The 25,135-nt window shown below is 33.8% G+C and overlaps 3 protein-coding genes across 3 annotated transcripts; 2 read left to right on the top strand and 1 right to left on the bottom strand.

The window, feature by feature from the left end:
• The first annotated feature begins 482 nt into the window (after nucleotides 1-482).
• Nucleotides 483-13,172, top strand: LOC110625637 (MAG2-interacting protein 2). Its single transcript, XM_021771277.2, has 12 exons — nucleotides 483-720; nucleotides 850-898; nucleotides 1,275-1,448; nucleotides 2,401-2,602; nucleotides 2,955-3,178; nucleotides 3,561-4,569; nucleotides 5,067-6,043; nucleotides 6,702-6,790; nucleotides 7,343-7,702; nucleotides 8,618-9,851; nucleotides 10,018-10,283; nucleotides 10,382-13,172. Exons 1-12 carry the CDS (start codon nucleotides 628-630, stop codon nucleotides 12,998-13,000), a joined length of 7,296 nt encoding a protein of 2,431 aa, XP_021626969.1. The 5' UTR covers nucleotides 483-627; the 3' UTR covers nucleotides 13,001-13,172.
• Nucleotides 13,173-14,968: 1,796 nt separating this feature from the next.
• On the top strand, nucleotides 14,969-17,428 carry LOC110619751. Its single transcript, XM_021763299.2, has 3 exons — nucleotides 14,969-15,153; nucleotides 15,751-15,910; nucleotides 16,911-17,428. The coding sequence occupies exons 1-3, from the start codon at nucleotides 15,075-15,077 to the stop codon at nucleotides 17,161-17,163; spliced, it is 492 nt and encodes a 163-aa protein (XP_021618991.1). The 5' UTR covers nucleotides 14,969-15,074; the 3' UTR covers nucleotides 17,164-17,428.
• A 3,115-nt stretch (nucleotides 17,429-20,543) lies between these two features.
• Nucleotides 20,544-24,480, bottom strand: LOC110625641 (molybdate-anion transporter). Its single transcript, XM_021771282.2, has 8 exons — nucleotides 24,038-24,480; nucleotides 22,990-23,134; nucleotides 22,741-22,909; nucleotides 22,193-22,463; nucleotides 21,780-22,045; nucleotides 21,476-21,691; nucleotides 21,089-21,191; nucleotides 20,544-20,969 (listed from the first exon to the last, which is right to left on the bottom strand). Exons 1-8 carry the CDS (start codon nucleotides 24,186-24,188, stop codon nucleotides 20,908-20,910), a joined length of 1,383 nt encoding a protein of 460 aa, XP_021626974.1. The 5' UTR covers nucleotides 24,189-24,480; the 3' UTR covers nucleotides 20,544-20,907.
• Nucleotides 24,481-25,135: the final 655 nt, after the last annotated feature.

Here is a 25,135-nt window from a genome sequence, read left to right on the forward strand (position 1 = left end):
TTTTAAGTATTTAAAATATTTGTTCTCTTTTTAACTGATTAACTAATAAAATTATAAATAAAATAATCTTTAATTTGAACGGATTAATTATATAAAAATTTAAGTGTTTAATTTTAAAAATATAGAGATCGATCCATTAATTACGTTAAAATTTAAAAATTAAAATATAATTTATCGTAATTTTTTTTATAATTTTAATATGAAAATAAAAAATTTTAAAATTTAATCTTAATATATAAAATTTGAATACATTATGAATATTAAATTTTAAATTTAAACCTATTACAAATCTCATTATATTATCCAAAATTGTTCATTTCGGACACCCAAAAATACTCAAACTGTCCCCATTCCTACTGGGGAGCACACCAATGCCTTATTTCCGCAGCATTTCGAATGGTTTGAGATTGGATCATGTGTGAAACTAAGCCCACATACGTAATTTCACAAGAAAGGCTCATTGGACATATCGTGGAGATTAGGCCCAGCTCTTTCATGCGCCTGAGGTCCTGGACCTGAACCGCCACCACCATCATCTGCGACGAGTTCCTTCTTCGGCTGCCTGCTAAATTGGTAGCAGTAAGAGGACTGTGTCTTGGTTGCAAAGTAAGTAAGTTGCCCTTAGCTATGGAGGAAGACAGCGTCGGAGAAGTGCTTTACGAGATACGTAATCACGCCACTGGACCTTACTCTTCCAATTATCCTCCTCAATCCTCAAAGGTACATCTCAGATCTCTCTCTGCTTCACTCTCTCTCTTCCTTGAATCATAATTCTCTATTTTCCATCCTCTAATTCCTTTCTTTTTTTTTTTTTTTCCTTTTAATCTTATTTGCTTTGATCGAGTTCAGAGAAATGAAGGCGGTAAAGGGGTTCTATGGTCGCTGCTTTCAGCTCCAGGTACCTTGGAATTTCACACTTTTGTCAGCTTCTTTTGTTTTTGGTGGCTGTGAATGGTATTGGATTATCTATTCTATATAATTGAGAGTTATTTTAATGCCTGTCCTGTTAGATTTTACTTGTTCTAATGATCATGACCTGTTGGGACTCAACTGTGTGAATGAATGAATACGTTTGGAATTGCTAGGCTTTAGCTTTCTTTTACCTTAAGAAGCCATTAGAGTTGGCTTAGAAGTTATGTGTTTATTCACTACCTATAATTATACAATTTGTTGTCTTGACGACGGAACTGTGTTATTTTTCTTGATGTGAAATGGGTTGGCATGCAATTAGTCTACTGATTATTTTTTTTCCCCACTTTTATTACCATGCAAAGGTATAAGTCAACTGAAGGAGAAATGGAGGGGTTACAGGAGTCCATTGAAAATCAAGAAACCTATATCTTTGATTATCTCTCCAAGAGGTGAACGAGTGGCTGTTGCTACTGGAAATGAGATTACAATCCTGAGAAAGGAGGATGACTACCGGGAGCCCTTTGGCACTTTTACCGGTAAGATTTACTTGCCAATTTAATAAAGCTATGTTATCAATATTTGCAGCAAAAGTTTTTGATAACATCTTTCTTGGAAATACCTAGTCATTAAAATGCAACATGCTAGTTATAATTTTTCTTCATATTTGTCTTAATAAGAGTTAATAGTGTTAGCAATGAAATAGCTGCTTGATGGTCAATTTCATATGGAATGGAAAAATGAAGAACTCATGGGAGAGAGATCTTATGCCCAGTTCTGAGTGAAGGCATATAACTTACTGAAGGACTTGTATCACAGATGAAGACCTTAGGCCTAGTTCAGCAATATGGTCAATTTCACGCAGGGGTGGGGGTGGGGGAGGGGAAGGAGAGAGAGAGAGAGAGAGAGAGAGAGAGAGAGAAGGCACCAATCCTTTCAGATTAAATCTTAGTAGTTCTATTGTCAAAACTGAAGAGAACTGCTCATGTGTGTATTTGCAGACTTAATGACTAATCCTACTCTTTTTGGGATTAGGGATGAGGAATCCCAGTTAGAAGAATTCAAAAATAATATTAATAGGAACTAAACAGTCTTAAACGTCAAGTATGCTAGTTCCCTGGGATCTTATTCAGCTGTAACATAGCTGCTTCGGCCATTCTAGTGTTGAAATCAACTCTTGCATGCATGTTACTTGTAGCAGCCTGCCTGTAGTTGAAGAAACAAGCGTACCAAAATAATGAGCAAGGAAAGACTCAATTGCTGTCTTACGAGGAAGATTACAATTTCTTTTGTTGTGATATATCCTAGCGATCTGAATGCATAGTGAATAATAGTCAACCAATACGAATAATTTTCCTGAAAGTATAGTGAACTAATAAATGTGCTTTAAGAATCTAGAGAGTTTCTTCTGCTAGTTTTCTAATGTATGCTATTTATTGCATTTTGTCCTTTCTATTTGAAGCTGTGTCCAACATCTGTTCCTTGAACCAGGTAGTGGCCCTGGTATATTTTCCCATGGGGTTTGGTCAGAAACTCATGATATTCTTGGAATTGCTGATGATAATGATGTACTCTATTTCATCAAAGCAAATGGTGAGGAGATCACAAGAATTATGAAGGGGCAGTTAAAAGCTGCTTTTCCAATAATAGGCTTGATTCAGCAGGACAATACTGATGCACACGGCTCTTGTTTGTAAGTGCCATCCCTCTCTGTCTATACATTCTTTGGGTAAGGTCAAGTGAGAACATTAACTACATATTTGATAATATCTATGAGAATTATTTTCTCAATTTATAAAGAAATCTATCTCTGAAGCTGGTCTTCAAGTGTTATCCATGCTTGTACTTTTGCATGCGTTATAACTTCTTTGAGTGAGTTGATGTGGGGACATGGACTGCATGTTTAATGTCATCTAAGAGTAGTTTCTCAATTTATTAAGAAATTCATCTTGTAGCAAGTCTTCAATTTTGTTTTGTGTTTTTGTGCATGTGCCTTTGGAAGTTGCAGAATTTTGGCCTTTAAATAAATTTGGAAAATTTTTTAGGTGTAGCTTCCTCATTCTCGCATCAAATGGATTTCTTCATCATGTAGAGATCAGCCCACAACCAGCTGCCTCTATTTCCTCCATGAGCACATCAAAGAGTGGGTTAACTGTGAAGAGACAATTCCCCAAGGATGTTTACTGCTTTGACTATGATCCTGAGCATTCTTTGCTTCTTGTTGTTGGTAGCGCTGATAGCAACTCACTTATGTCTACTGGAAATACTGGTATGGTCCAGTACCATTTATTTTCCTTGTGGAAATATGTTAAAGTTTTAATTTAAGCAAAGGTTATATAATTCATAATATGATTATGTACCATACTTTGACTTGCAATTTGTGGATGGATGCGAATAATCAGAGTAATATTGACTATTGATTTCTCTTATTTTTTAAAACCATGGATGGTTGTCAAGTCTTCTTTATCTTCTGAGCTTCATTGGAATATTTTTGGTTTGGGTACTGACCTTTTTACTAACCTTTTTAATATGCTTAGCTTGTTTAGAGCTTGTGAAGATTTTATTGTGAAATTGATTATTGCGTTAAGAAACATCTGAAAAAATGTCCTTTTTTTCTTTTAATTATTACCATTTATTTATTTTTCTTGCAGGATCCTGTCAGCTTTCTCTTTGGCGATGCAAGGATGTAGATCTAGAACCATTGTTCTCTATCCAATTTGAAGGCTTGTATTGCAAACCAAAAGATTATGTAGGTCAGATAACATATCCAAAGGTGCTAATGTCTCCCCGGGGAAGTTTTGTTGCAACTTTAGATATAACTGGATGCTTGCACTTTTTAAAGTTGGATAAAAAACAGTGCTCACTTTCTAGCTTTGATGTTGGAGATAAATTAGGCTCACAGTCACGAGTGACCAGTAACTTATCGAACAGACAAAATGAACTTCTAATTGATAATGTTGATTTTACTTGGTGGTCTGACCATATTGTGACTCTTGCAAGGAGGGGTGGTCTTGTCACCATGCTTGATATCCTTACTGGCTTAAAACTTCAAGAAAAAGATCCTGTATATTTGATGCCTGTTTTAGATAGAGTACAGCAGCTTCAAGGGCAAATATTTGTTTTAGAGAGCAAATCATGTGGAGATATAAAAATATCATCTAATGATAATGGAGAATCAAGAAGTGTAGACCATGTGCAGCAGATAAATGAAGATGCAAGTGATCAGTTTGAACTTTCTAGGTTGCGCTGGAGGTTGATATCAATTTCAGAAAGATCCATTCCTGAAATGTACAGTATCTTAATTGACAACCATAAATATCAGGAAGCATTGGACTTTGCCAATCGTCATGGATTGGACATAGATGAAGTTATAAAATCACAGTGGTTGCACTCTTCCCAAGGAGTAAATGAAATAAATATGTTTTTATCAAATATTAAGGATCATGGTTTTGTACTTTCTGAATGCTTTAACAAAGCTGGACCAACTGAAGGTGCTGTAAAAGCATTACTTGCACATGGGCTGCATGCAACTGATCAGTACCATTTTTCAAAATCAGAAGATTATGAAAAAAGCCAAATCTGGGATTTCCGCTTGGCCAGGCTGCAGTTATTGCAATTCAGAGACAGGCTAGAGACTTATCTGGGAATAAACATGGGCAGGTATTATGATATCCTGATGCATGTTATTATTTGCAGCAGATAAAACTAAAACATATTCAAGAGTAGAACTTGTAATTAATGCTTTGGAAACAGATGAATGAGTTTTATATACTTGTTTAGATTCTTTTGTAAATAGAATGTTAAGGTGAACAAAGCTGCATTTAAATTCCCACTGCGAGAGCTCTAGAGAGAGCAGATAGATGACATTCAAACCTGGCCTGCATTTTGTGGCATGCCCAGGGTGGTGTAAATAGATGGATAGAGAAAATGCCTGCACAGATCAGTGAGATCCATTTTGATTGGTTCTTTCCTTGAGAGTTCATTTTTTCACCAGTCAGGTGAAAGTTTTATTGCAGAACTAAAAACTGTAAAGTACAAATTACCAGATTAATCTCAGATTATTAGTGTTATTATATGTTTCTCTGCAATGGGAATCAATAGCTAATTACCCTGACAGTTTCTATTGACTAACAGCTCAATGACATAGTCTTATGCAGGTTTTCTGTGCAGGAGTATGGGAAATTTCGTGTTATGCCTCTAAGTGAAGTTGCTGTTGCACTTGCTGAAAGTGGGAAAATTGGGGCTTTAAACCTCCTGTTCAAACGTCATCCTTATTCTCTTTCTCCTTCTATATTGCCCATACTAGCTGCTATTCCTGAGACTGTTCCTGTTCAAACCTATGGTCAACTTCTTCCTGGAAGGTCCCCTCCTGTGAGTGTTTCTCTTAGGGATGAAGATTGGGTTGAATGTGAAGAGATGTTGAGCTTTATCAACAATTTGCCTGAGAATCATGAGAGTGCTATCCAGATCAGAACTGAGCCTATGGTCAAACGATGCTCAGGTTACATTTGGCCATCAATTAGTGAACTGTCTGTATGGTACATGAATAGAGCTAGAGATATTGATAGCTACAGTGGCCAACTGGATAACTGCCTCTTTCTGGTTGACTTAGCTTGTCGAAAAGGTATCATTGAATTACAGCAGTTTCACAATGATATTTCATTCTTGCATCAGCTTATTTATTCTGATGACAGTGATGGTGAAATAGGCTTCAATATTAGCCTTATGGAGTGGGAAGAGTTATCTGATTATGAAAAATTCAGAATGATGCTCAAGGAAGTCAATGAGGAAATTGTGGTAAAAAAGTTGCATGATATGGCAATTCCTTTTATGCAAAGTAGGTTTCATGACTTGACCTCTGTTACCCAAGGTCAGGTTGAAGATGGTCATTTTTCTTTAGACCATAAGGATGAATCATTTCTGGTTAGGTGGCTTAAGGAAATTGCGTCAGAGAACAAATTAGATATATGTTTGATAGTTATCGAGGAAGGGTGCAGGGAATTGCAGACTAACGGATTCTTCAAGGATGAGAATGAAGCTGTGGATTGTGCTCTGCAATGTGTATATTTGTGCACAGTTGCAGACAGATGGAGTACATTGGCTACCATATTGTCTAAGCTTCCACAAAAGCAAGGTAAGTTCTGTATTGCTCTGGTTTAATTTGTATGATAAAAGGTAATTTTGTTGCTTTTTATGCATAATAAATTTCTAAAGAAAAGAGGCGTAAGCAGAGATTCTCCGGGCCTTGCGCACACACAGTGTAATTTATACAGGAAAATGAAATGAAGGGAAGACAATGGATTAGATCACTTGTGTAATCTATAGAAGTCAAAAAGGACAGGGTTATACATCTTAGTCTATACATGCCATAATTTGTTTGCGAGTTCCTTCTTCATATGGGAACTGGCTTAGAATATGCATGCGATTCTGATGAAAGATCATGTCTCTCAAGTTTAGGATTACTTTCAATTTATCAAGCTTTGGTGACACGATCTTCTCTGCTTCCATGAAGCTTGCATTTTTTAAATTCTACTTGTCTTAAATGTTGAAGCTGGGGCTTAATTGCTATTGTTATCATTATTTCAATAATATGCATTCTTTTGTTAATTGGATGTGTGTTTATTTGAATCTAAGAAATACTAGACTGCTATAGACCGAAATATGCACTAAGACTGAAAATGAGCATCCAGAAGGCATCTCCATTTATATTTTTGTGAACTGAATTATAACATTGTTATTGGATGGTGAGATGTTCATCATTGAGAATAATAAACAGAAATTTGACTTTGCAGATGCTGTAACGTATACTTGTGACCTTGAGAAAAGACTTAAACTTGCAGAAGGCCATATTGAAGCTGGGAGGCTTTTGGCATTTTACCAGGTTTGTGTTTTCTCTGTTGTTGACAGTGATTTTGAGAATTCTGATTGTATTACTGGTATTGAATGAATTCTTGGATTTGCTTTGCTTTTTGGATGATTTTGATGTTAGTGCAAGGTGCTACCTAAACTTTGTCCTTTCATATCCTTTACAAATAATGATTTTAGGTCTCTATTCCTTGTAGCATGAAATTTCAAATGGTGCCTGAATACCTTTGATATTCAGTGTTTCTGCATGTGCATCTTTGTTGAACCTTTGTTTGGGGAGTCCATATTAATTAGTAATGTTATATAAGAACTAGGATGCTAACTCATCTTAGTTAGGCTATCATAGTAGAGGGCACTTCATCATGTAACATGCTCTTGTTTGTCATTCTAGGAACAATAATGATGCAATTATTTGTGTCCAATATACATGGGCAGGAATACATAATACCTAGTGAAGTGGGACCGACAATTGATTTCACTGGACTCAATAAATGAAGTTGGAACTGCTATATACAACAATTTCATTTGCATCGGTTAATTTGATTATAAGTTACTTTCATATATTTAGGTTCCAAAGCCTATGAACTTCTTCATTGAGGGTCATGAAGATGAAAAAGGAGTGAAGCAGATTCTTCGCCTTATGCTTTCTAAATTTGTTCGACGACAGCCAGGTCGATTAGATAATGAATGGGCAAGCATGTGGCGTGATATGCAATGCTTGCGAGAGAAGGCTTTTCCTTTTCTTGATCCAGAGTATATGTTAACTGAATTCTGCAGAGGCTTACTGAAAGCTGGGAGATTTTCTCTTGCAAGAAATTATCTGAAGGGTACAAGTTCAGTGTCCTTGGCATCAGAGAAAGCAGAAAATCTTGTTATTCAAGCTGCACGGGAATTCTTTTTCTCAGCTTCTAGTCTGTCATGCTCAGAAGTAAGTAATTGTTCATGTTATTTCTATTGTACCTGCCAAGAATTTGAAAATTCATCTCTTTCTATATCCTTTTTATATCTCAAAAATCATTCTTTAAATTTGAATAATTGTTTTAATGATGTTGTCATGTTGTTTTTGTGTATTTCTTTTTCTAAAGACTCTTGAATAGCAGTGATTTTTAAGTTTTTTCATGAATTGAGATGTGCAAAATGTAGAAAGTCATTTTAGGTGATCTATTATATGTCAAAAGGATCCATGTTCCCTTCACGTATACGTTCATAAACACTTACATTCTACTTTCTAACTTCTCAAATAGACTTGATTTGTCTTGAAAGCAATCTCTCTTTTCCAACAAAAAATATTACAGTATATTTTTTTTGTATTCATGTTGAATTGCAAGATCTTTTGAATCGTCTACTTCAGGTGAAAATTTTCTGTTTCAATTTTGTGTTCTCCAGTAGCATGTATCATTATTTTTGTGGGATCATTTGTAGGTATAAATTTCATCATCATTTGTAGTGTTGTTCAATTTTAATTTTATTTTTGTGATCCTTGAGGTCTTATTTCATTGTATCCATTAATATTCATACTTTGTAATGGGTCATATAGAGCAGTCCCCTCCCGGTTCAGTTTAGGTTGTTTTGGGTTACTCATGAAGTGTTTTCTTCACATCTTTGTTTGTTTTAGCTTTGTGTGTTGTCCTTCCTGGCTCCCTTATCAGATGGGTAATAAGATGAATTGAAGACACCAGAAAAACATACGCCGAAAGAATCTTTGAATGTTCTATTTTACTTAAATTGCATTATTTATTTTTATAGCTTGAATGAATTTTAGTAAATATTTTCTATTGCTTTAATCATATGTTGATATTCCTCAATAAATTTATTGATTATGTTTCTATACAACTCTTTTCAGATCTGGAAGGCTAAGGAATGCTTAAATTTGTTTCCAAGTAGCAGACATGTTCAAGCAGAGGCCGATATGATTGAGGCACTCACTGTTAAGCTTCCAAACCTAGGAGTGACTCTTCTACCCATGCAATTCAGGCAGATACGGGATCCTATGGAGATTGTCAAAATGGCAATTGCTAGTCAACCTGGAGCTTATCTACATGTTGATGAACTCATTGAAGTTGCCAAACTTCTTGGATTGAACTCTCCAGATGATATATCAGCTATTGAGGAGGCTATTGCTAGAGAAGCTGCTGTAGCTGGTGATCTGCAATTGGCATTTGATCTCTGCCTTGTTTTGGCAAAAAAGGGGCATGGTCTCATATGGGATTTGTGTGCTGCAATAGCAAGAGGTCCTGCACTTGAAAATATGGATATAAACTCTCGAAAGCAACTACTTGGTTTTGCTTTGAGTCACTGTGATGAGGAGTCTATTGGTGAGCTTCTCCATGCATGGAAAGATCTAGACATGCAGGGCCAGTGTGATACTTTGGTGATGTTAACAGGGAGTGTTCCTAATTTCCCACCTGAAGATTCCTCAATTATGTCAGTTCCAGTGCATAGTATTCAAGATATGGCTGACCTCAAAGATTGCTCTAAACTGGTTGATGTAGCAAATAATGACAACCAAGAAACTCACTTGAGTAAAGCAAAAGAAAGACTTTCTTCTGTTGCTAAAAGTTTGCCTATTGACCATGGAACTGATATTGAATCTTTTTTGAGAGAAAATGGAAAAATCTTATCTTTTGCTGCTTTCCAGCTTCCATGGTTGCTTGACTTGAGTAGGAAAGCAGTAAATAATAAGAAGCTTTCAGACTTTATTCCTGGAAAACAATACATGAGCATTCAAACGCAAGCCCTGATAATTATGCTATCCTGGTTGGTGAGAAATGTTTTTGCTCCCAAAGACAATGTTATTGCATCTCTGGCAAAATCAATTATAGAACCACCAGCTACAGAAGAGAAGGATGTCCTGGGGTGCTCCCTCTTGTTGAATCTTGTGGATGCCTTTAGTGGGGTAGAAGTAATAGAAGAGCAGCTTAGGATAAGGAAGAACTACCAAGAGATCTGTAGCATCATGAATGTGGGAATGACTTACTGTTTATTGCGTAACTTTGAAGTTGAATGTAATGGTCCTTTTCAGAGGAGGGAGCTGCTATTAAGGAAGTTTGAAGAGAAGCGCACGCCACTTAGTTCTGGTGACCTGTTAAAACCCTTTACTTGACATAATACATACACACACACACACAGAACATTCATGTGATTTGACATATGATCTCTTCTTAATAGAAAATTAAAAGCATTTTTTTACCATTTAAATGCTTTATTGATGTTATTGTTTTTCATGTTGGCTATTGAATTCAGATGAGATCAACAAAATTGATGAAGTACAATCAACATTCTGGAGGCAATGGAAGCTCAAATTAGAAGAAAAAAAGCGTGTAGCAGAACATTCTAGAGTTTTGGAGCGAATCATTCCTGGGGTTGAAACCACACGCTTTCTATCTGGGGACTATAACTACATTGAGAACGTTGTATTTTCCTTAATTGAATCAGTGAAGTTGGAAAAGAAACGCATTTTGAAGGATGTGTTGCAATTAGCTGACACTTATGGTTTGAATCATACTGAGGTATGTGGATCTGCCTACCTGTGTTTTTGAATATGTGCAGAAGTTAATCATATGCCTGTTGGACTTCTAGATCAATATATTCACTTATTGTCATGCAGGTGCTACTTCGGTACCTGAGTTCTATTCTTGTTTCTGAGATTTGGACTGATGATGATATTATGGCTGAAATTTCGGAAGTCAAAACAGAAATAGTCGACTGTGCTTCAGAAACCATTAAAACCATTTCCTTGGTAGTGTACCCAGCTATTGATGGGTGCAATAAGCAGCGTCTTGCCTGTATTTTTGGCCTCCTCTCCGACTGCTACTTGCAGCTGGAGGAAACTAAGCAATCACTGCAAGCAATAGAAGAATGTTCATCTCGTTTATCCACTCTTGAATTAGCTTGTTTATACAAGGTAATGGAGCAAGAATGTGAAAGAGTGTCTTTTATTAAGAACCTAAATTTCAAAAATGTTGCTGGATTAGATGGTTTGAATTTGCAATCTCTACGCAGTGAAGTTTGCAGACACATCAATGAATTTAATTTGGAAGCATTGGCAAAAATGGTACAAACACTGGCCAATATCTATACCAATTCAGTGCCTGAAGATCTGATGATGTGGCAGGATGTATACAAACATTACATTCTTAGTTTGTTTACAACATTGCAAAATAGCACTGGAATGGAGTTAAACATTGGAAACCCTGAAAAGTTTCAGGAGTTTATTAGTCAACTTGAGCACACCTATGATTCTTCTCAAATGTATATCAGACTTTTGGCACCTGCAGATGCTTTGGACATTATGAAGCAATATTTAACTGTGATTATACCTTTGCATGGTTTTCGTGGGAGTATTCCAGATAACTCAACATGGCAGGATTGCCTCATCATCCTTTTAAACTTTTGGCTTAGGTTGACAGAAGAAATGCAGGAAATCGCTTCTAATGAGAGCTCAATTGAAAAAATCAGGTTCCGTCCAGAATGCTTGTCAAGTTGCTTGAAGGTACTTATGAGGTTGGTGATGGAGGACACTGTGTCCCCAAGTCAGAGCTGGGGAACCATTGTCGGCTATGTCACTAATGGCTTAATTGGTGATTTTCCTGTTGAGATTCTGATTTTCTGCAAAGCGATGGTATTTTCTGGTTGCGGGTTTGGAGCTGTCTCGGAAGTGTTCTCAGAAGCACTCTCACATTGTGATACCCATTCAACTCCATCAGCCGACTCTGAAGCTCAGGATCTTCTTCATCTCTATATAAATATGTTGGAACCCATTTTAAAAGACTTGGTTAGTGGCTCCCATGAAAACCATAATTTGTATCATTTGCTATCATCTTTGAGTAAGTTGGAAGGTCAACTGGAGGACTTGCAGAGGGTCAGGTGGGTAGTTTGGGAAAGAATGGTCCACTTCTCTGATAACTCACAGCTACCAAGTCATGTTCGGGTTTATGTTCTAGAACTTATGCAATTGATTGGTGGTAGAAATATTAAGGGTTTCTCTGCAGAGCTACAATCCAAAGTTTTACCATGGGAAGGATGGGATGAGTTGCTGTCTGCTGGTAGAAAGAGTGAGACTACTGCCAATCATGGATTGCTGGACAATACAGATGCTTCGAATCAGGTCACAAGTACCTTAGTTGCCCTTAAATCATCTCAGCTTGCAGCTGCCATCTCCCCCACCAAAGAAATAACTCCTGATGATCTTTTAAATACAGAGACAGCTGTCTCTTGCTTCTTGAAGTTGTGTGAAGGTTCCAATTCAAATACTGATGTTGAAGTACTGCTAGCCATTTTGGAAGAATGGGAGGGATTCTTTGTTGTTAGAAGAGTTGAGAAAGATTCTGCAGAAGCATCTGCAGCAGGAATTGATTGGAATAATGATGACTGGGATGAAGGATGGGAAAGCTTTCAGGAAGTAGAATCTCTTGATAAAGAGAAGACAGGTAACTGCCTCTGTGTTCACCCTTTACATGTGTGTTGGATGGAGATTTTCAAAAAACTGATTGCACTTTCACGGTTAAATGACATATTAAGACTGATCGACCAATCCTTGCCAAAATCTAATGGAATATTGCTGGATGAAGATGATACCAAGATGTTGAGTCAGATTTTACTTGAGATAGATTGTTTGCTGGCTTTGAAGCTGGTGCTTCTTCTGCCCTATGAAGCAATTCAGTTGCAATGCTTGGTTGCAGTTGAAGACGGACTGAAACAAGGAGGCATCTCAGACACAGTTGGGAGGGACCAAGAGTTCTTCATTCTTATATTATCATCTGGGATTGTATCAACTATAATGAGCAACTCTTTATACGGCATTACTTTCTCTTATCTCTGCTATCTGACAGGCATTTTCTCTCGCCAGTGTCAGGAAGCGGAGTTGTCAAGGACTGTGAAGAAAGGAAATAAGGAACCTGTAGACAATGAGGACTTCTTGCTTATTTTCAGGAGAATACTGTTCCCATCCTTCATATCAGAGCTTGTAAAAGCTGATCAGCAGATCCTAGGAGGATTTTTTGTTACGAAATTTATGCACACGAATGCTTCTCTTAGTCTTATTAATGTTGCAGAGGCTAGTCTTCGCAGGTTCCTAGAGAGGCAGCTCCACACCCTGCAGCAGGATGAGTGTGATCCTGAGGAGATGAGTTCATGCAAAATGTTGAAGAACACAGTTTCCTCATTGAGAGAAAAGTTGGCCAATAGCATCCAGTCTGCAATGGCATTGCTTCCTAATGTGAGATGAGATGCTAGGTATAAGACTTCTATAAATTTGTTTCATAAATATGTTGTTTTTGTAGGATTCGGATTTTGGAGGGGGGCATATGGGGATAGTGATTTTCATTTACACACTGAATTTGTACACAATTTTTGCTCCTCTACCCAACTATTTACAAGAATATGAGATTTAGGCTCTATTTGGGATATGATTTAACCAAACCATCCGGGAATCTAATTCAAATTAATTTCCTATAAAAGAATTTTATTTAGATTCAAAAGTTAAAATTACGTATTTTAATTCAATTCAATTCAAATTGGTTTTAATTTTGAAATTGAAATAATATTCAAATTGGCCTTTGTATTCTAACGAAGTGAGTTTTTATAAATTTAGTTTCTATTATTTTTTCCTTTTCCATTTTTATTTTCTATTATTCTTTTTGCATTTCTCGACTATCTATCTAATTCATTTTAGCTCTTTACTCTCCTCGGCTATCATGTTTTTGCATTCCTCGGCTATTTAATTCATTCCAGTGACTATCTAATTCATTTTAGCGTCATATAAACACAATTCTTATTATTTTAGATTTTATTTTTATTCTTATTATTTTAGATTTTATTTTTATATGGAGGTTGATGCACCGAGTACATTTCACAGAGGTAGGCCTGAGCTGATGAAAGGCAGTTCACTCATTGCGCCTCGAGTCCGCATAAGATTGACTTAATTTCTTTAATTTGGGCCACGAGAGGTTCAATTGTCTGCAACCCAGTAGTGATTATATTCTTTCAAGATTTTCATTTTTGTTCCCTCGCCCTTCTGCGCGGTACTAGCTGGGTTTTCTTTTATTCAAAAAAAAAAAAAAAATTATTTGTGTAGAATTTTTAATATTCTCGGTACAAGAATAAATTATTCTTTAATTTTTGAATTCTATTAAAATTAATATAGATTTTATTTTTAAAACTTAATAATTTATTGTCTATATTTCGACACCATAAAGTTAAAAGTTTCCCATTCGTATTTTATCTTTAAAATTTCTTCTCAAACATGTAGTAAAAAACTATGGTAATTTACAATATAGATTTTAGGATTTGGTCAAAATCAAAACTTAGTTTTTAATTTTTAAAGAAGAAACAATAATTTAGTATTTCAATTTCTTTATAATTTTAATATTTATAATAACTCTGTTAATTTTTTAAATTTCAGCAAATTTTTTTAGAAGTAAAATTATTAATTATATTATTAAAATTTTATCAAATAAAAAAGGATATCATTTCAAATAGAGAGCAGATCATATCTAATAGATTCTCTAACTAAAATATGAGCAGTTAAATAACGAATTCATTTAACAGAAATATTAGTTCTAAAATTTAATAGAAATTTACAATCATTCAAAATTAAATCAAGTTTAGAAATGTCTAAATGTGGAGACTGAAAAACTTAAATTATTTACAATTAATCCATAAGAATGAAACCATTAAACGGTAAAAATTCTGTCACAAAAAGTGAATAATGATTAAGGGTTAAAATTTCAACAATTATCGATATATTATTATTTTTTAAAAAATTAAAAATATCATGTTAAAATATATTTTAAAGTTCTTCATAATAAAATTATAACCAATAAAATTTTAAGATTAAAACAAAGTTTAATTAAATTGATGTGATTTAAAATTACAAAATTATGATTTTATTGTAAATTAGTTAAAAATTACTGGTAAAAATCGAAGTAAATCGGACCAATAAAAAATTAAAGAGCGAAAAATAAAAAAATTATTCCAAATTAAAATTAGAACAATCAAATTCTATTTCCATTTTAAATACAAAGCGGACGGCGGCTAAGTTTATATAAATTTAATTTTTCTTCCAAATTATATAAATTTATTAAATTTAGCTTTCGCGGTAAGAACTGTAGAACGCTAATTTTCGTTTCAAGTTTCCCTTGGAGGTGGAGCCCACAAGAACTCCTTAAAACAAGCCACGTGTATTTAAAATGAGCCAATAGAACTGATGAGGCATTGAGAAGGCTTCTCATGACTTGTGCTGTTCTTCTTCCATCTCCTTAGAAGATCTGCATCTCTACTACTCATCGTTTAATTCGTTAATGGAGAGTTTACCGGCAGATCTCTGTCTCAAGATCTTCTGTTGGTTGGATCACCAGAATCTTGCAGCTGCCCAACAAGGTCAATTCAGCCTAATATTGCTTCCTTTTTTTTTTGTTTTGTCTTTCATATCCGAAAACCAGGTCTTTCTTCTCTGATTTTTTCGAATTTCGATTTTAGATGAGATGGGTTTCATGAATTTTCCGAGTTATTAGTAATTAGGTTTTTTACACACGCATGCAAAAATGGAAATTTTTGTAAGATCTCAACTGGGTATCTTGAACTTTCGTCAATCCAGCATCTCTCTTTTGCCAAATTATTAATTGTAGACTGCAATTTGAGATCTCTCCACGATAACCTTTATAGTTAGGAAATTACTGTAGACTATAATTTGCCTTTAACTTCATTTGAGAGTTATCCAGAGCTGATCATTTAGTATAAGCAAGCAGCTATTTTATAACACCTAGCCAATGGATTACTCTCAGACATTTGTTTTTTATGTGGGGAAAATGAGGGTTGTGATCAGTCGGGTTTATATAGCCTGCTGTAGATGAGAACTACGCAGTAGTTTAGATATATTATTTCTCATCATCTTTGTTTATTGTTCAGTTTTGCTGGATGAACTAGATTTTTAAGGAACATGTTATTGATATGGCGATTTGTTTTTTTATTGTAAAGTTTGCAAAAAGTGGAAGGTGTTGGCCTCAGATAATGTTCTGTGGTCTAATCTCTTCAAGGAGAGATGGGGAGGAGATCGTGCTACTTTCTATGCCCCTGTTGACTCAAAATTATGGAAACATGTGTATGAGGTGCAAGATCGTTGTGATCGAGTTGGATTGTAAGTTTGAAGTTAAATTTTCATTTTATTTCTAGAAGTTTTGCTTACCTATCTACACACAATTTAGATGGTGCATGGCTTCATGCTTATGCCTGCTATGTTGACAATGGTGTCATTGAAAGAAATGCCTACTGTGAAAATGATAAGCTTGATTGGCAAATAGATTAGCATCTGTCTTGTGTGTTTGAACTTCCATATTGAAAGCCCTGATCGCAGCCGAGTTTTCCTGATCTCAACCCCTGAGATTAAAAAATGATGATACTTTTATGAGCACGACAGAAGCATATAATGTATGAATCAGTTTCTCATGGTTTTATCATGATTTGGAGAATATGCTCATATGGGATAGAGAACAAACAATTTTCAGATTAACTAGAGCTGAAGCTTATTGTAGTTTGCTCTTTCAGTTTAACCAAATAAAGATCCAGTTTCGCATTTATCTCATCAAATGCTTGTCATTTTAGACACTGATTAAGTTTGTGAATCATGTAGACACAGTAAATGTGAACCTAATCTCACTTTCGATGATAAAAAGGGAAATTTACTATTTAGTCTTTATAGTATAGGAAAACTCATTAGTTGATTCCTCATTTTTGAAAATTACATTAAAACCTCCTTGAGGTTTTAAAAATTTTACTAATTAGTCATTCCGTTAGTTTTATTCGTTTAGTATAGAAAAACTCATTTGTTGATCTCTTATTTTTATAAAAATATCTACTAATTAGTCTCATTAGTTGATCTCTCATTTTTGTAAAAATATCTACTAATTAGTTCCTCTATGTTAACAGCATTTTGGACTTTTTTATAATACTTAACAGCTAAAATTAATAGAGAGATTAATTAGTAGATTTTTTAAAACTTTAGCGATTTTTTATTGTATTTTTTAAAACCGATGGGCTAATTAATGAGTTTTTCTATACCACGAAGATCAAATAGTAATTTTTTCTAATAAAAATGATGAGAATGGCTCCAATGTTGTGACTGACTTTTACATGAGCAGGGGACTGAAGATAATCAGAGAAGGTGGTGACTACTATCTTGTTCACCAAGGAGAAATCCAACGGTATTTGGGTTCAAGGAGAAAAAGTAAAAGGGCAGCCAGTTGTTCTCTAAACACCAAAGGAGAACTTAGAGGAGATGAATTCATGAAACATGAGGAATCCTGCTGTGGAGGTATATTGGACAAAATACTTTTCTTCATTGGAGACTTGGAAGTAGCATCTGCAGATGCGAAACGCAGTCGGATTCAATGAGCAGTCTTCAAGTTGTCACTCTAACATACTCAGAAGTGCAAGAATTCTTCTGCTTGATTGCCTTGATATTGATCCATAGTCCATAATCTTCTTGTTTGTATATTTATTCACATAGGAATTATATTGGTACCCATTTGTGTTGTATGTATATGTATTTAAGTTAGGCCTCTACTCTTGGCTTGTTTATATGTGTAGATAATGCACCCATACTGAAGGTTGATTTATAGTTCATTTATTTGAAGTGAATGCAATGCTTCCTGAAGAATATAACTGATAAAATCATTGCTTAAATAAGAATAATGAACAATTTTATGGGTTACTTTGTTAAATCAATACTTCAAAAAAAAAAGAAAAACCTTCCATCCCTTCTTTAAATATAAGCTTATAATTATTTTTATATGAACTAAGAAAATCTATAACTATATAATAAAGGGCAGTTAGCCCGTCAACAGTGCGATAATTGATTTTGATTTCATTAGAAAGGGCTCTCATTCCCCTCTTCTCTTTTCCCTTGATTTTTAAGTCTTTCCAAACGGTGTCGTTTCAGAATTCTCTTTTCCTTATAAAAACGACGTTGTATTTTGTCTTGGTTCTATCCCCTCTTTTCTCTCTTCCCGTTCCCTTGCTAAAATGAAAGTTCACTAAAAGGCCGTGAACAGTGTACCCTTGCTAAAATGAAAGTTCACTAAAAGGTCGTGAACAGTGCAACCTACAGCCTTCAGCAACTGATCTAGACTTCACAGTGCAATCTGCACCCTTAGCAATTTATTTAGATTCCATCGTCGTCTCTTTTTTTTATTCCCTCTTCCTGCTGGAATGAAAGCTCATTAAAAGGCAGTGATGAAAGATAAAAATAGTGTGAATTCAGTTAAACACAATGGTTGCATACATACAGCTTTTTCAAATCTGTAAAACATTAATATATAATGAAACATTTTTAAGTCTATATTAATATCAATATAGAATAAATCATTTGTCATTGAAGAACTTTTAATTCGTAGACATTATAAGTTTCAACTCAATGACAGATACTTCATATAGAAATGTTGAAATAGTATAAAAAGGTGATTTTAGGGCATGAATGTAATAATTCAATGTTCACTATCAATTAAGCGAGCTTTTTTTTTCATGCGTTGGAAGCTTCCATTCATTAAATGAAGCACGAGCAAAAGAGTTATAGATATATGGCTTCTCAGTCAGAGCCCCTTAATACAAATACATAAAAATTTTGTGAAAAGATAATCACAGACCATGATCTAAACAGTGCACTATCGTAATGCAACATTTTCAAATTGTAAAACATCAATGTATAGTAAAGCATTTTCAACTTTTTTAATTCTTAGACATTACAAACTTCAACTCAATGATAGGCGCTTCATATAGAGATCTTGAAATGGTGCAGACAAGTGATTTTAAAGCATAATTGCAACAATTCAATATTCATTAACAGTTAAGCAAGCTTTTTTTTTTTCGAGCGTTAGTAAGCTTCTATTCATTAAATGAAATCCGAGCAAAAGAGTTATAGATATATGGGTTCTCAGTAAGAATTTTTGGATATAAATGCATTGAAATTCTGTTAAGAGATAATCACAGCCCATGATCTGAACAATATACTATTGTAAATAACCCTTTTCATTTTTCAACAGGCTCTTTAGATATTTTAAGCATTTAATACAGTTTGCTTCTTCACACCTTTAACGAGGTATAATTATATCTTTTTGGTTGTCTTTGTTCAGGTTCTATACAACAAAACACTGTTTACATTTTCCGTTCCCAAGAAGATTACTTCTCTAGCCAGTATTTCCATTATTTTTTATTATAGCAAAGAAGATGAGCAGCCTCTTCCCTTCGCTAACCACGCCTCTGATCTATTCATATATTCAGTTTAGTTTTTCCATTTTCATTCAGCCCTCTTTTCTCTTAGGTTCTCTCTTTTCTTCTATTTTTTTAACTCAGTTTCTTCTTTATTTCATTGTAACTCTCTTTAATGCATTCTTACTTTTCTGTTTGTAGTTGCCTGTCCTTAATCTTTTATAGACCGCCCGTAAATTTTGCATTAACTAGTATAGTAACATAGTTAAACTAATAAGTTTTAGAGTCTTGCTTAATATATACTCATATGACTTGATTACTATACTATTTTTAAAATTAATGGATTTTACAATATTAATAGAAGTATATTGGAAAATTCATAAGTAAATTACTGTGTTAAAAGAAAATGACTTATTGAGATTAATAAAATGAGAGGAAGTATATTTATAGAGTAGAGGGAATAATTCAATTAAATCGAAAATAATTAAATTTTAATTTTTTAAAAATAATTTAACTTAAAAATTGAATTTTTTTAAAAGAAATTTAAATATAAAATTTGAAAGTAAAAAATGAGGTGAATTATAAATCAAAATCTAGTTTCATGACTTTAGAATACCCAAATTGAATCTATTAGTTCTAATCCAATTCAAAAATAATGTTAATAGTCAATCTCACATTGAAAGTCCTTACCAAAATCTCCCCCAAAAACATGTGTGTTAAAAAGTAGAGTTGACATTCGGTACTCTTTAAAAAAGTAAGGTGAGCATTTGATCGATTCGATTTAAAATCGAATCAAACTGAATAAATTAAAAATTAAAATTTTAATATTTATAAAAATCAAATCAAATCGATTTTAATCAAAAACCAAATCGAATTAAACTGTTCCAATTCAGATTAATCTTTTAATAAACTTTTTACGTTTTACGCTTTATTTTTAATATTCATTTTAATTTTTTAATAAACTTTTTACTTTTTACGCTTTATTTTTAATATAATATCTCTATATTATTAAAAATAATATATTATTATCATTAATCAATTTAATTTAATTTTTTAAATTATTTTCGATCAAAATTAAATTAAATCAAAATAATTAAAATTTTTAAAATTAAAAATTAAATAGAACTAAAATGAATAAAAACCAAATTAAAATTTTAAATTAATTCAATTCGATTAATTTTTTCGATATGAACCGAATGTTATTCAACCATATTAATAATTATTAAAGACTTATAAGTCCACATTTGACATGGACTATGATAGTAATTTTCTAAAAGGAATAATTCTTGTCTAAATATAGTTTATAGTGAATTTAAAATATAACAAGCGGATTTCATTTAATTCTATGTTAAACCCATTATATTATTATATTTTAAGTTCATGTAAACCGAAATTCTTGATTTAATAAACTGTCCATTAACTTGGAAGATTTCTCTTTTTGAAAGAAAAAAAAAAAATCTATTTCACTCGATCAGCAGTGATTCTTTATCGGATACGGAAGAAAGTATTACAAAAAATAAATAAAATGAAATGAAATTTACCCACAAATAAACTAATAGGGTAAAATGTAATAGGACAAATAGAGAAATTTCATATTACTGTCCTCGGATACAAACTACAGACCAGTTCAGAAAAGAATAACGTGAATTACTCTGTAGAAATTTCCTATAATAATAGGGGAAAATGGACAAAGGATTCATCAATATGCTAATCTATCAACCTAAACACAGCCAGGAAAAATAAAAACAAAGAATAATTATAGTAGCTTAAGTGAACTTTCCTTATCTCTTCTTGCTTTGCAGGAAAGACCACTGACTTTTCTTTTTCCCCTGGTAACTTAGCTAAATCAAATGCAATTTCAAACAAAAGTGGACAAATTGTATATGGTGAATGTGTTTGTTCCCATAAATCATGTTTACCAGCTCATATCAATCAAGCGTTCAGAGGATCTGCCTCGGTGTCCCTATCCTTCATTGCTGTCCAATCTTGTGTCTCTGCAGTAGACATGAAACACAAATGTTGAGAAACTTTAAGCACACCATGTTTCATGTTCCTTGTATTATACACAGACGATAAACAGAAAAGAGAGTATAAATGCAATCAAGAATCATACTTGGCTTATCTGCAATCATCATGAGCCGCCTTTGCAAGATAGACGCCATAAAGAGGAAAATCGAGCACATGCCGAACATAACAGTGATAGGGAATGCATTGACCTTCAAAAAGAAACCAAGGAATCAATAAGTGACAGAAGCGGAGAATATTGAAAAATGCACTTCTTTCACGGTGTGTGCATTGGATGAATGGTGGTTAGCTTTGTGACGATATCTTTAAAGCATGGAGTGTAGAGAACTATTTCCACATTATGTTGATAAGGCTTGAGATATCGTATCAATGAGGTTTAGCCAAACACAGATTAAATGCTTGTTCTATGTGATTAAACTAAGAATTATTAGCATAGATGCAGAATATCTTGCATAAAGGAAAGCCTGCAACATACATTGTACAAAACGATGCAGACAAAGATATTGAGTGGAATGCGGAAGAAGTTCATAATGGTGCTTCTAGCCTCCTCCGGAATGTACTGTGATCTCATCTTCATTATGGATGGCCAGAATATCCCAACACAAGCCTCAAAGGTACAGAAGCCAAGAAGCTGCATACTACCTGAAAATGAGATGCCTCCACCTTTCACTTTAGAAGGTGACACTAAGAACTGTTTCAGATAAGAGAAACTAGATATTAATACAAGATTAAATTAAGAATAGGAAAAGGTATACAACATAGATGGAGCCGATACATACATTGGTTGCAATGGGAAGCATAAGAGAGATAGAAGAGACAATAAAGACAATCTGCATGTAGCTTTCTACCCTGGGGGATGAATGAGCCATCAACCGAGATGCAAGGGAGCTACCCAACATTGATGCCAACATGAATGTCGCAAAAATAAAACCATGAGGAATTTCCTCATCATTTGGGCTCAAAGCAGGTGTCCAAAGGAAAACAAAGGTATACATAGAACCTTCAAACAATGACTGAATGGCACCCAGCAAAGCAATTTTCTCATCTGAATAACATGTAATACAACTTTTAGTGGAAGAAATTCAGAAGGAAAAAAAGTGGAAAAGGAATGGTAAAAGTATATATGCATAAATTATGATAATGACACTGAGATTGTGAAGATGTATTGCATGCAACTAGTATCGGCCTTTACCAGAAGCAATTGCAACAGCAGCACCCCTGAATTGGCTAAGCAAGTCCTTGCTTTCTGAAGGGTCTCCATAATTCTCTGTCCATGACGATAAAATAACGGCCATTCCAATTGCAAGAAAGCATGCAGCAGCATCAAAGGGGGCCACAGGCCCAAGAGAAAATGAATCTACGAGAAGGTTCCCAAACAGTCCAGACAAAATAGCAACAAGACCATTGCCCAGAAATATTGCCTTTGAGAAAGTTAAAGACAGCCATTGTTGATCAAAGCCTCTCTGCATAGATCAAGTGAGAAACAAAATAATTGAGACGAGGTAGCATTTAAGTTGAATAAACTGTTTTAACAAAAACCAACAGAAAGGGACCAAAAAAAAGGGTGCCACGGAACTGAAGGTTCTGCACCTGCTCAACACATAAGACAGTTGAAATATATATATAAAGAAAGAGAAAAAAGGGAATAGTAGAACAAACTTGACATGCAGAAACAGTTTTGAAAGAATTGGAAGAACTTCAATACAACTAAAAACGAAGAACAGAAATGTGACCCATCACCTTATTGTGCTCTGCCACTAGCCATGACTCAAATGCTGAAAATAGGAGAGAAGTGGCAATGCCTCCCAAAACACGGCCTATCATCAAAACTTTGTATTGAGGGGAATGCTTGGTAATACAGCTCAATATATAGGTTATGCAGTAAGTAATGCATGCCCTTTTTCGACCCCTGAATTCAAGGCGAGCAGATCTCTCAGAAAAATAAACTAATAAAAGCATCACAAAATAACGCAGAGGAAACCAACTCACTGTTTGTCAGCTAAAGATCCAACAATGGTCCCAAACAACATGGAGGAACCAAAACCAGCAATAAAAAGCTGTCCGATCTCTCCTTTCCCAAAACCATACTGGCTGTAGAGGAAGTATACATATGGACCCTGCAACCAGTCCCCAGCTGTTGTCGCAGAGACAGTAATTTATCAGACAATAAATGAAATAATATATATATATATATATATAGCAACACGTGAAAAGATAGTTGAATGAACAAATTCTAGAATAAACATATATAATTAATATGCAAGATCATTCCTAAAAAATCTAATTAGCCCTATGAAATTTCTTTAGAAAAAAATGCTAGAGAGAGAGAGAGATAACTCAATCACAATTGATATGTGAAGTTAGCTTGAAAACCACTAGAAGTAAAACAAAGATCTCCATATGAACTCCATAAATTTGAACAATAAAAGCTATATGGTAATTCTCAAAACAGACAGGACACTGTCAATTGTACAAAACAGCAAAAGCCAATAATTCACAGTAAAAAACATTTATCTTTCACAAAACAATTACTAATTTGCAAACATAAAAGTCGATCTATCTAAAAATTCATCTAAGTAGATAAATCAAGCTCAATTTAAAAAAAAAAATGATACAATTGAAAGATAAACAGCAAAAGTTCCTAACAGTAGGAGCTATCCGTCTGAGACAGCAAAACACTTCAGACCCATTTCTGACCACGGTGAACCCCAGATCGGATATCACGCATCCACATATAAAATCTAACCCAAATGAAACAATGCATAAATTTAGTAATATCAGAATTTTTTTCAGCTCTTACAAGGTAATCGAAAACCAAACAAAATTGCATTTCCAGAAAAAGCCAACAAGTCCAACCCCAAATCAACCTTTTCAAAAAATAAAAAAATCCCATCTACATTCCAATAGTATCTCCCAGAGAAATAAGATCAGATCCACAAAAAAACTGGGTCAGAGTGACGCAAGAACAAGCAATGAGTGACAAGTAAACGGTGAGAAACGAGATCTACAAGTGAAAAACAAAGAAATGAGAAATTACCCATCATGAGAGAGTAAACGAGAAGGTAATTGTTCTTGAAGGAATTGAAAGCAGGGGAAGTGTTGATTCGGTCCTTAGTCGTCTTGCTAAGCTCAAGTGCTGCCACCACTGCACCAAGTGCTCCAAAAACCAAATAGTAAAACACCTCCATTGCTAACTCTTCCTCTTCGTCTCCCTAATTCTCTCTTCCACAATCTCTCTGTGTTTGATTTGAGAGATCAAGAGAAATTAAAGGAGACGCAGAGAGATGATTAATGATAAAGAATAAAGCTGCTGCTTCTTCACAGTGAGATTCTCTGCGCGTAGACCATAGAGGAAGGGAGAGAGATATATATACCGATGTTGATATAGATCGATGAGTAGTACTCTGCTTCTATCCCCTGCTCTTTCTCCTACCAAATTTCTGCATTTCAGAATATTTTTTTAAAATGCATTTAATTAAGCTAAATTCAATCCATCTACTGTTAAATACTGGCAAATATATATATATATATATATCTACTATAAAATAAATATATACTGACCATAATTATTTAAATACAAGTCAAAATAATATTAATTTTAATAAAATTTTTTAGTGATATATAAAATTTAAAATTCATATTACAAACGGGTTTTAGGGTTGAAGATTCCGTCGTTCCTTAAAATTTTGGTATTTAAAAAATCAAATCGAATTGAATAAAATCGATTTGATTTGATTTGATTTAGTTCGATTTAAATTTTTAATAATTTTTTTATTTTTTATACTTTATTTTTAATATTTTAAAATTTAATTAAAATATTTTAATTTTAATATAATTTAATCTCTCTGTATTATTGAAAATAATATATTATTATCATTAATCGATTGAGTTTGATTTTTTTAATTTTTTATTAAAATTAAACCAAATTAAAATTATTAAAATTATTAAAATTTAAAATTAAAACAAGCCAAAATAAATAAAAAATTCAAATTGAATTTTTAAAAATAAAAAATAATCTCAAGTTTGGTTTTATATAAAAACGCATCAAATAATTTTTATACCTAATATTTAAATTGAAATATACACCTAATATTTTTATTATATATAATATCAATTAGTTTATATGAATAATAAT

Source organism: Manihot esculenta, chromosome 1 (assembly GCF_001659605.2).
Source record: "Manihot esculenta cultivar AM560-2 chromosome 1, M.esculenta_v8, whole genome shotgun sequence".
NCBI classification, from domain to species: domain Eukaryota; kingdom Viridiplantae; phylum Streptophyta; class Magnoliopsida; order Malpighiales; family Euphorbiaceae; genus Manihot; species Manihot esculenta.

Coding starts and splice junctions, on each gene's coding strand:
- LOC110625637 (XM_021771277.2), top strand. CDS start 628: ATGGAGGAAGACAGCGTCGGAGAAGTGCTTTACGAGATACGTAATCAC. Junction 3,179..3,560: donor TATGTCTACTGGAAATACTG/GTATGGTCCAGT, acceptor TTTTTCTTGCAG/GATCCTGTCAGCTTTCTCTT. Junction 4,570..5,066: donor CTGGGAATAAACATGGGCAG/GTATTATGATAT, acceptor AGTCTTATGCAG/GTTTTCTGTGCAGGAGTATG.
- LOC110619751 (XM_021763299.2), top strand. CDS start 15,075: ATGGAGAGTTTACCGGCAGATCTCTGTCTCAAGATCTTCTGTTGGTTG. Junction 15,154..15,750: donor TCTTGCAGCTGCCCAACAAG/GTCAATTCAGCC, acceptor TTTATTGTAAAG/TTTGCAAAAAGTGGAAGGTG. Junction 15,911..16,910: donor CGTTGTGATCGAGTTGGATT/GTAAGTTTGAAG, acceptor TTACATGAGCAG/GGGACTGAAGATAATCAGAG.
- LOC110625641 (XM_021771282.2), bottom strand. CDS start 24,188: ATGGAGGTGTTTTACTATTTGGTTTTTGGAGCACTTGGTGCAGTGGTG. Junction 22,464..22,740: donor TAGTGGCAGAGCACAATAAG/GTGATGGGTCAC, acceptor TGATCTATGCAG/AGAGGCTTTGATCAACAATG. Junction 21,692..21,779: donor TGCTTCCCATTGCAACCAAT/GTATGTATCGGC, acceptor TATCTGAAACAG/TTCTTAGTGTCACCTTCTAA.